Source organism: Schistocerca nitens, chromosome 5, assembly GCF_023898315.1.
Source record: "Schistocerca nitens isolate TAMUIC-IGC-003100 chromosome 5, iqSchNite1.1, whole genome shotgun sequence".
Lineage (NCBI taxonomy): Eukaryota > Metazoa > Arthropoda > Insecta > Orthoptera > Acrididae > Schistocerca > Schistocerca nitens.
The window spans coordinates 268525887-268538114 of record NC_064618.1 but is presented as its reverse complement, the minus strand read 5'-3'; the positions used below and the strand labels follow the sequence as shown (position 1 = coordinate 268538114).

At 44.3% G+C, this 12228-nt stretch overlaps 1 protein-coding gene across 1 annotated transcript in view; it reads right to left on the bottom strand.

Moving 5' to 3' along the window:
- The window catches only part of LOC126259740 (uncharacterized), a 459982-nt gene that overhangs the window by 182165 nt on the left and 265589 nt on the right, over positions 1-12228 (bottom strand). The window contains exon 2 of the mRNA XM_049956726.1: positions 8961-8995. Coding sequence (XP_049812683.1) covers positions 8961-8986 — 26 coding nt within the window. The 5' untranslated portion in view covers positions 8987-8995. The remainder of the gene's footprint in view (positions 1-8960; positions 8996-12228) is intronic.

Below are 12228 nucleotides of genomic sequence, written 5' to 3'. Positions count from 1 at the left end.
TACAGTGCCTGTTTCTTCACATTAAAATATCCTCAGACACAGGTGTGTATCTCAAGGAACAGACACTGTTCTGACGATACCAGCCGCGGTAAACATTGCAGTATTATTCCCATTTTGTTAATATGGATTGACATTAACTTTTTGCGACAGGTGAAAATTTGAGCTAGGCCGGGACTCGACCTCGGATCTTCCGCTCATCGCAAGCGGTCGGCTTAATCACTTCAGCTATCCGAGCACGTCTGCAGTAACACAGTTAATTTCTTTCACTAGTAACTAATAATTATTCACTATTACACTGCCGAAATGAATAAAATTTATTTTTTAAATTAATTTTCTGTGAATAGAGTTGCGGTGTTGTCATAGCATTTCAGGAGCTAGGAAGTCATTAAACACTGAATTCGTGATTAATAACTTGGGCGCTGAACAATGTCGATACGTTAGTTTCCACACAAGCGTTTTTACTGCATAAAGCGACTTGTATTGTCCAGAAAACAGAGAGTGAATCTTACAATATACTATGTTCTGTATTACTGTTTTTAACTTTGAACTACAGAGTATGCACAATTGAGTGGATTGCCTTTGCTCAGTGAATATTGGAGATTTCTGTTTTTTAACTACGTGTCAGCATTGGTGTGTTGTAATATACAACTATTACATGTCCGAAAAAAAGAGACAACATCTATATTACGTAAGTTATTGCCATAGCAACAGTGGAAACCCCAGGTTCAAATATCAACAATGTAAGGAAAATATACATTGCTATTTACCGCAAAGACGGCTCATTAAGTTGCAAACAGGCATAACTAAAAGACACTTACACATTAGCTTTCGGCAACACACGCATTATCTCACACAAGCAAGTACAGCTCACGCACACATGACCACAATCTCCGGCAGCTCGCACCAGAGTGTCATAGCAGGTCTTTCTTATGCAGAATAAATTTGTTCATATTTGGGAGGCGCGGTTCTATATTTTTATCTACAAAAATTCCTTTCAGATTCTGAACTAAATAGTAATGCTTAACGTTACTTTAGAGGTTCAACTGTTTCTTGTTCTTATTTGACTTTGTTTTAACAGTGAGTAGTTTAAGAGTATATTGATACAACTTATTTAATGAAAACAGTCGTTATCGCATTTAAGTCACTTTTTATTTTTTGGATGACCAGTTTCGATCTTCTTCCCTGCTGACAGTATGAATCGCTGGCGTGGAAAAGGTCCCGTCCATGCTTGTGTGGAGAATACTGCAGTTTGTGAATGTTGCTAGAAATTAATGATTAACAAAGGCGAAACTGGCCATTAGTACATGAACTGAAAGTTGTGCAGCCCATAACGGACAATGTTGTCTTTTGAAAACTATCTCGAAGCTGTGGACCCATGCGCAAACGAATTTATTTAAACAGCTTGTTTATATTTAAGTATCAAGCGTCTGGTTGTGCCATTGGTTTTGTGTGTTATATTTCATGTAGAGTTCTATTTATATTCTAATTTTGTATTGTGTGTGTCACACTCTCGTATTTAACATTTCAAGTGTGTCAATATGCTCACTTTTCAAAAGCGCAGCGTCAACACTGTCACGTCTGTGAGTATTCTTCTGTCTACATACGTACAATATACCAGCTGTACCAGGAAAAACGAAGGACATCAACCACCCAACAAAACTACAGCAGATATCACGTAATCCGCGCAAAGACCGACACGATTTGCGCATTGTCTCCAGTCTCCTGGTACAACCATCGCATAACTCTTGCATGTTTCGTAGCTTAGTTCTAGTTATCACACCACACACTGTTTTACTCATAAGCTGTCCGGCAGCATCTTGGTCGACTTCGCTTCACCGCCCTACTCAGGGTGTATGTCTTATGAGGAAGATGCTAACCACACTTTTTTCATATCCCCTTCCATTCCCAAAAAATCCGCTTATAAACACGTCTAGACGGCTATTAATGACTAATGTGAAGACTCCAGTGACATCAAAGGACATTTATTTCTATGATTACTCGTATTGATTACTCGGCTGTTGCCCGAATAAGAATAGAATCTTCCGACGCAGTTTACCACCAGTTAATTGTATATACACTCGAACTCCTGTTACGTAAGTACAAAGTATTTTCAAATCACTTGGTACGACGGGCAACCACAAGTTTGATAATACATTTCAACTGATGAAAACCTCTACATCTGCCTCAAAACTACACTCCTGGAAATGGAAAAAAGAACACATTGACACCGGTGTGTCAGACCCACCATACTTGCTCCGGACACTGCGACAGGGCTGTACAAGCAATGATCACACGCACGGCACAGCGGACACACCAGGACCCGCGGTGTTGGCCGTCGAATGGCGCTAGCTGCGCAGCATTTGTGCACCGCCGCCGTCAGTGTCAGCCAGTTTGCCGTGGCACACGGAGCTCCATCGCAGTCTTTAACACTGGTAGCATGCCGCGACAGCGTGGACGAGAACCGTATGTGCAGTTGACGGACTTTGAGCGAGGGCGTATAGTGGGCATGCGGGAGGCCGGGTGGACGTACCGCCGAATTGCTCAACACGTGGGGCGTGAGGTCTCCACAGTACATCGATGTTGTCGCCAGTGGTCGGCGGAAGGTGCACGTGCCCGTCGACCTGGGACCGGACCGCAGCGACGCACGGATGCACGCCAAGACCGTAGGATCCTACGCAGTGCCGTAGGGGACCGCACCGCCACTTCCCAGCAAATTAGGGACACTGTTGCTCCTGGGGTATCGGCGAGGACCATTCGCAACCGTCTCCATGAAGCTGGGCTACGGTCCCGCACACCGTTAGGCCGTCTTCCGCTCACGCCCCAACATCGTGCAGCCCGCCTCCAGTGGTGTCGCGACAGGCGTGAATGGAGGGACGAATGGAGACGTGTCGTCTTCAGCGATGAGAGTCGCTTCTGCCTTGGTGCCAATGATGGTCGTATGCGTGTTTGGCGCCGTGCAGGTGAGCGCCACAATCAGGACTGCATACGACCGAGGCACACAGGGCCAACACCCGGCATCATGGTGTGGGGAGCGATCTCCTACACTGGCCGTACACCACTGGTGATCGTCGAGGGGACACTGAATAGTGCACGGTACATCCAAACCGTCATCGAACCCATCGTTCTACCATTCCTAGACCGGCAAGGGAACTTGCAGTTCCAACAGGACAATGCACGTCCGCATGTATCCCGTGCCACCCAACGTGCTCTACAAGGTGTAAGTCAACTACCCTGGCCAGCAAGATCTCCGGATCTGTCCCCCATTGAGCATGTTTGGGACTGGATGAAGCGTCGTCTCACGCGGTCTGCACGTCCAGCACGAACGCTGGTCCAACTGAGGCGCCAGGTGGAAATGGCATGGCAAGCCGTTCCACAGGACTACATCCAGCATCTCTACGATCGTCTCCATGGGAGAATAGCAGCCTGCATTGCTGCAAAAGGTGGATATACACTGTACTAGTGCAGACATTGTGCATGCTCTGTTGCCTGTGTCTATGTGCCTGTGGTTCTGTCAGTGTGATCATGTGATGTATCTGACCCCAGGAATGTGTCAATAAAGTTTCCCCTTCCTGGGACAATGAATTCACGGTGTTCTTATTTCAATTTCCAGGAGTGTATTTATTAATCATGACTTGTTTCAACAGATTATAGTCACATCTTCGGGTGAGAAACAGTTGATCCTTCAATACATAATGTTCTTAAAATCCCCGTAAGAAATCCTCTGTCTTCCAGCACAAAACGGACATCATAAAATAAGCAGTCTTCAGTAATAAAGTAACCAGATGAACAAGAGCAAGATGTAACCCGGGCATATACTCGTTGACCATATTTAGTAGTAATGGGGAAGCCGCAGTACGTGAGAATAGATACTGCATATGTCCAGGTTACGTCCTACTCTTGTTCCTCTTTTTGGCTTATTGATGTCGGTTGCCTTTTTTATGACGCCACTTTTGTGCAGGAAGACAGAGTACTTGTGTTGTTTACCCTTACGGAGATTTTAAGCATAGTATTCATTGAATGATCAACAGTTTGGCTCCTAAGGATGTGATTATTACATTATGAAACTAGTCGTGATTAACAAATAATTTTTACTAAGCCGTTCCGATTTTCGTTAGTGGGAAAGAAGTATTTGGTGCTTTTTGTTTGATGAGCATCAGGCTGTGGTCCAATGCATATTTTTCTACAGGATGTTTTCATCTTGCAATGCTGGAGACACTGTCGGATGCTACAACGCCGAAACTTTATGTCACAAAGTCTACAGAAAGCCCACACGCACTGATACATACCCTCACAGAATTTGCAGTCACCGTCGCAAACAGAAAAGAGAATTGATCTGAACATTACTGGTCTAATCTAAAAGACACCGTGAGCCACACTAGTTGGAGGAGAGCTCGGGCATTTAATAAATACCTTCAGAAGAAACAACTGCTCTGACGAAGAGACAAATTGGACACTACATGGTAAACATCTGGAGCTTCTAAAGAAAGAACCAACAAAAGGGGCATTTTTCCTTCCATTCGTAAAACCAGGAACAGGTCGCACCAGTAGAGAACCTCGACGCCACCGCATTGACACTGTTTGAACCAAAAATTCAGGTGCGCGAATATTTCAACCCTGCATAGAACGTACGCTTGCTGCTTCCGCAATGAGAGCATATAAAATCTTCTACACATGCGGTCTCTTGTGCGAAAGGAAAGAAGCATTAACATTATCCCTGAGGAAGACAACAGCACTTGTCGTGTGGGCAACACGGATAAAGCGGCAATAGCATATCATGCACCGGGACCACGGGACAACGGAATTAGTTTCTCGAATTCGGTGCTTTGCTAGGATGCACAGAGAAGCAACAAAAATTCAAAAGCACGGAAAATGGAATGGAAGAAGGAATAAAATTGGACAATTTGGAGGCCTCGCTGCTAAATAAAGCAAAGAGCCTGAACTCTTCCCCACTACAAGCGTCTGTGTTACTCAGCGAAAAGCAGCGATCTGATGACGTAACGAACCAACAGTTGCGTGGATACGTATGCACACTTCGGTATTGCTGACCTTTCTTGAGACTGTAACTGCTTTCAGGGTCAACAGCCTAGCCGCAACGGTAATACCGGTTCCCGTCAGATCACCGAAGTTAAGGGCTGTCGGGCTGGGCTAGCACTTGGATGGATGACCGTCCGGTCTGCCGAGCACTCTTTGCAAGCGGGGTGCACTCTTGTGAGGCAAACTGATTGAGAAGTAGCGGCTCCGGTCCCGGAAACTGAGCGGTGTGCTGACCACAAGGCCCTTGCTATCCGCATCCAGTGACGCTCCCGGCCGGTACCATTGGGCCTTTTCAGTTCTGTTCGGACGGAGTTTAGTTCAAGTGCTTTCCGGGTCGTTGTAATCTCTGATGATGTCATCAGCATAGGAAGATGAAACTGCAACTCATATAAATACGCCTTGAATCCCTGCCTAATGCCCAAAAAATAAATTTGTCAAACATGCAAACAACGGCCGCAAAAAACTGCAACGTTTAATTAAAGTATCGGAGCTTTGAATTAATGGGTGGTTCTTGGCTTCGATTTATTCAGGGCTTTTCGAGATTTCGATAGATACTGTTGATTATCTGAAGGTTAGAGTGGACGTGCGAAGTGGAACCGGCTATTTAACTTTTCGTAAGTCGGTGCTGAAGTATTACTGACATTCAAAGGTCCGTTATCACTATTGTTTCAGTTTTTATTTTACATTACGGGGAAAATGGAGAACGAATCTTGCAGTAATTACTGTACTATAATTACTGTACAATTTCTGTAATGTTGCTTTCAAAACTGAACTAGAAATACTATTCTCGTATTACTTAGTCTCCAGTGAGCTGTGGTTTTGTTTTTTGTTTATTTGGTATCCATTCCTAAACAACTATGACTTCATTTTCAGTCACCAGATGTCTGTGTTATACCAACACATGCATATGCGGATAACGTACTCTTAGTCTCCACTGAGCTGTGGTTTTGTTTTTTGTTTATTTGGTATCCATTCCTAAAAAAACTATGACTTCATTTTCAGTCACTAGATACCTGTGTTATACCAACACATTCATATGCGGATAACGTACTCCAGAATAACGCGTTCACCCATCGTAGTCTGTTAATTACATCACCAGGGAGAGCCTTTAGGGATGTGGAATGAATAAAGGGATACTTCAACAGGCAGAAGTAGGCGCTTCTGGCTACTTCCGTACACTACACTAAAAATGGTTCAAATGGCTCTGAGCACTATGGGACTTAACATCTGAGGTCATCAGTCCCCTAGAACTTAGAACTACTTAAACCTAACTAACCTAAGGACATCACACACATCCATGCCCGAGGCAGGATTCGAACCTGCGACCGTAGCGGTCGCGCGGTTCCAGACTGTAGCGCCTAGAACCGATCAGCCACACTGGCCGGCCTACACTACACTAGCGACAAATTACGACTAGTGCTAATTACTGTACTTACTTTTAGATTATGTATGTGTATTTCAAGAAAAACAGCTACTTTGGGAAAAGATACACTAATCCTCCTTCTATAATGCTCAGTTGCTATAGTACTTTAATACTCCAAACAAATCATTTTAACTTTACAAGACCATTATTAGCTATCTATATACTGTCAGAATTAAGATATGTCTGATACAAATATTAAAAGTCAGGTGAATTACATTCCAGAGTCCACGTACTCTGATACTGTCAGCGCGGGTGGTTGCTACCCGTACGGCTCCGGTTTGGTTCCCGGCTTGGTCAGAGATCTCCTCTCGAGGACTGGGAGTTGTGTAGTCCTCACGTTCGTGTCGTCATAACTGACATTGCACTATTGAGAAGAATGTATGTGCACGATCCGAAAGCTCATTAAAACAAAAAGTATTCTGATATACACACATATACACACATCACCGCCGGCCGGAGTGGCCAAGCGGTTCTAGGCGCTACAGTCCGGAACCGCGCGACAGCTACGGTAGCGGGTTCGAATCCTGCTTCGGGCATGGATGTGTGTGATGTCCTTAGGTTAGTTAGATTTAAGTAGTTCTAAGTTCTAGGGGACTTATGACCTCAGCAGTTGAGTCCCATAGTGCTCAGAGCCATTTGAACCATTTGAACACACCTCACCCCGGAAGATAGACGTTGACTGTGGATATTGTATGACAGACACAGTCCCTTGGACTGTTCAAATGGTTCAAATGGCTCTGAGCACTATGGGACTTAACATCTCAGGCCATCAGTCCCCTAGAAATTAGAATTACTGAAACCTAACTAACCTAAAGACATCACACACATCCATGCCCGAGGCAGGATTCGAACCTGCGACCGTAGCGGTCGCGCGGTTCCAGGCTGAGGCGCCTAGAACCGCTCGGCCACCAGCGGACGGCCTTTGACTGTTCAGAGATGGCACTAAATCCGCCCAAAGACGTAAACAACCCTGCAAGAGCGACGCCTATTAGACTGAAGGGGTCCGACAGCCGATCGGTTCCAGTCATTCCAGCAGGAAGGAGGTACACGACTCGTGTTGTCTGTAGTTCAACCATGCCTAAAAGGTCAATACCGCGGTTCGATAGCGTCTGCATTGTTACTTTGTGCCAGCAAGGGCTCTCAACAAGGGAAGTGTCCAGGCGTCTCGGAGTGAACCGAAGCGATGTTGCTCGGACATGGAGGAGATACAGAGAGACAGCAACTGTCGATGACATGCCTCGCTCAGGCCGCCCAAAGACTACTACTGCAGTGGATGAACGGTACCTAAGGATTATGGCTCGAAGGAACTCTGACAGCAATGCCTCCATGTTGAATAATGCTTTTCGTGCAGCCACAGGACGTCGTGTTACAACTCAAACTGTGCGCAATAGGCTGCGTGATGCGCAACTTCATTCCCGACGTCCATGGCGAGGTCCATCTTTGCAACCACGACACCATGCAGCGTTGTACAGACGGGCCAAATAATATGCTGAATGGACCGCTCGGGAATGGCATCACGTTCTCTTCACCGATGAGTGGCAAATATGACTTCAACCAGACGATCGTCGGAGACGTTTTTGCAGGCAACCCGGTCAGGCTGAACGCCTTTTACACACTGTCCAGCGAGTGCAGCAAGGTGGAGGTTCCCTGCTGTTTTGGGGTGGCAGTATGTGGGGCCGACGTACGCCTCTGGCGGTCATGAAAGGTGGCGTAACGGCTGTACGATACATGAATGCCATCCTCCGACCGATATTGCAACCTATCGGTAGCATACTGGCGAGGCATTCGTCTTCATGGACGACAATTCGCGCCCCCATCGTGCACATCTTGTGAATGATTTCCTTCAGGATAACGACATCGCTCATCTAGAGTGGCCAGCATGTTCTCCAGACATTAACCCTATCGAACAAGGCCGGGATAGATTGAAAAGGGCTGGTTATGGACGACGTGATCCACCAATCACTCTGAGGGATCTACGCCGAATCGACTTTGAGGAGTGGGCAATCTAACAGCAGTGCCTTGATGAACTTGTGGACGACGAATACAGGCAAGCATCAGTGCAAGAGGACGTGCTACTGGGTATTAGAGGTACCGGTATGTAGTGCAATCTTGACCAACATCTCTGAAGGTCTCGCTGTATGGTGGTACAACAGGCAATGTGTGGTTTTCATGAGCAATAAAAAGGGCGGAAATGATGTTTATGTTGATCTCTATTCCAATTTTCTGTACAGGTTCCGGAACTCTCGGAACCAAGGTGATGCAAAACTTTATTTGATGTGTGTATTTCTGAGAGTTTGATATATAAAAATATTCGAGGTAATGTAAGACATGTAATTCGGTCTTAAGTGTTTCAAAGAGCAGTGCCACGTTTCTTCACACAGCATTCTTCTATTGCAAGTCACTGAATTTCGCTTTGTGGAATTCAAACGTGTATATTTTGTAATGGAAGCCATCAAACCTGCAGTCAGGACAGTGAAAATTAAAATGTCCTGTGGTGCCTCACCTGGTTCCGGTCGGCTGGTGTGACATCTTACACCCCTTAAAAAGAAAGAATCACAATTAACAGTGCGTTGGATTATTTCTGACAGGGAGAATAAGACTCTTCAGAAAAGTTGCACTTTTTAGTGAGTATAACTCTCATAACTCTAATAACATAAAACTAAATATAGGAAACATGAAACCAGTAAAGACAAGAGACATGCATGACAGTACACTTGGCCTCAATCTTTAGGTCCCAGCATTTTTCCTCTCTAATGTTGCTACAGCTTTACACAGCGTCTTTCCTTCCTATGAAAGAATCTATTACCCCATCAAAATTCGGCAAACGTATTGCTGCACGAAAAATCAGAAAATCTGGCTAATACTGAAAAAGCTGTTAATATGAACAACACCCAAGACTGGTGTGGTTTCTCGATTTGATTACGTCTATTTTGTCACTGTGTGCCAGATAAAACGAAATAGGCCTTTCTAATATTGCAGCAGTTGTAGCACACCCAAATAAGTGAGACTATTGAGGCACAAATGGTCATTTTTATGTACCTCAGTTACATAAATAGCACGACAATCACAATTAACGAAATACCAATTTCAAACTCCTATTAGGACTACTACCAGCATAAAGTTTTATGTTAGGAAATCGTTTTCTCATTTCATTAAACCGCTCCAGTTTCTCAAGCATGAAATCAAAAATTAGTAGCACAAAATTTTTATACAAATTTGGAATCATCATGTTTTCCATATACAGTAATTTCTTCGTTCTAGCAAACAATCTTGTCATCACTAATGGCTCTGAGCACTATGGGACTTAACATCTATGGTCATCAGTCCCCTAGAACTTAGAACTACTTAAACCTAACTAACCTAAGGACATCACACAACACCCAGTCATCACGAGGCAGAGAAAATCCCTGACCCCGGCGGGAATCGAACCCGGGAACCCGGGCGCGAAGCGAGAACGCTGCCGCACGACCACGAGCTGCGGACATCGTCACTAATGATGAAACCACTCCTGCCATTGTCAAAATTTAGTCTCCGTTTAACTTCACTAACCCTGCTAGAATAACAGGTTTATTCTCCGGTTAGGCGTTATTATGTGTTCGTGCGACGCGTTTACCGCCCTGTTCCTAGAATATAATTTAAAGCGGCTGCTAACTGGGGACTGTACAACTGGTAGTGTAGCGATCTGGCAAAAATTTTCTGTCACAATTTCGTTTTCTTGGATACATCGAGATGATAATATATAATCTTTCTTGCCTGTTATTCCTATTAGACGTTTATTTCCAATCTGGTAATCTAAATCTAAGGATTCAGCTAAAAATTAGAACAACGCTGATCATTCGCTTACCCAATCAACCACATAAGCAAACGGCAACTGGCATTCACCCGTTCGGGTTTATTCGGCAGAGACATCACGTGCACTATGCACACATCCAAAAATCAGCTTACGATTCGTTTAAAAATCAACTAAGAATGTGTTCAAAAGTAAGTTGCCTTTAATTTACGTCTATGATCACAAACGTTTTGCTAACAGATTACCTGTTTCGGTCTATAATGATCATCATAAGATCTGCAGCAAAAAATGGGAAAAACTTAAATACACTCGCAGATTGGCTACAGCTTAAAAACAATAAATAGACCATAACGAAAAGTACTACTGACATATATAAATGCATTTGTGTGCTTTAAGTATGATGACGCATACCTGTTTTACAAGAACAAAGTCCTAATGTACTGCAGCCATAGTGGCATCGTCAAATGTTAAATGCAAAATCAGTACCAGCATCGTCAAATATATATAAATAGCAGCATATGCACGAGTCACGTTGCAGTAGCGCTACTTTTCAAAACAAGCTGCCGTAAAGTAGCCACAAGACGTTTGTGTTGTACGTTCACCAGATGTCGCTAATGTAGGCATACACTAGTTTTCAATGATTAATTGAACATCGTAAAATAAAGGGGGGATACTATAATTGAGGTCTGTAATGAGCTTATAATGTATAAAAGGCGTTACAGTAATAAAAAGCGATAAAATAGAACACGACAAAAGTCAGATTCTTAAAAAGAGGAAGAATTGAGAGACATATGCTCAAGTGCCAATTTTCTAGATGGTGACATAAGTAATAAACACCTTTGATAGTGCACAGAATAATAATCAAAATGTTCAAATGTGTGTGAAATCTTAAGGGACTGAACTGCTATGGTCATCAGTCCCTAAGCGTACACACTACTTAACCTAAATTATCCTAAGGACAAACACACACACCCATGCCCGAGGGAGGACTCGAACCTCCGCCGGGACCAGCCGCACAGTCCATGAGTGCAGCGCCTTAGACCGCTCGGCTAATCCCGCGCGGCACAGAATAATATTAAAAAACTATAAAACAAATAGCTGAAGAAGCTAGAATGAAACAAAACATAGTGCTGCACATGTTCAAAAACCATTGGGATGCGTGTCAAAATCATATGAATAATCGGTAGAGGAACGTGCGCTGGACGATAGGCGCTTTGTGGAACAAGGTTTTTTCTACAAGATTATGAATTTGGCTCCCTCTGAAATTTTTACCCTTGGCGGACACCCCGGTCCATCCCCCTTTCTAGATCCGGGCCTGACGCAATTGGACCACTTCGGCCTATCCATGTTTCACCATATCGCCTGTTGAGATGTCTCCGAACCGCACTTGAGGAGTGAGGTGGTGCACCATCACGCTAAAACCATATTTTCTAACAGACGTCCAGGGGCACAGTACACGTCGTCCCGTCTACCCTGTCGGTACCAGGACAAGCAACTCTGCGACTTTACTCTTTTCCTCAACAGATGTCGACGCTTTACATATGTTTATTGAAACCGTCGTAGAACGGAAACGTTGCTATTCAAATTACAATGTACTCACTCCCTCTGCAAGTCCTAGAAGTTTGTAGCTGAGATTTTGCAACGCCCTGTACAGATGTACATTCATTTTTGGAAATGTACGAGGTGTGGCTAGGAAAAAACCGGACTAGTACTGGTGAAACAATAATACGAATGCAATAAGGCTGAAAGTCGCGTGGCCTGTCACGTGACTCTCGCTCCGCCTACTGCTCGAGTTTCATCTGCCTCCTGCACCCAGTCTGCCCGTGGCGTCTGTTTTAAGTAGTTGACGTTTTGTCTGTGCGTCGGAAAATGTTGAGTGTACAGAAAGAACAGCGTGTTAACATCAAATTTTGTTTCAAACTAGGAAAATCTGCAAGTGAAACGTTTGTAATGTTACAACAAGTGTACGGCGATGATTGTT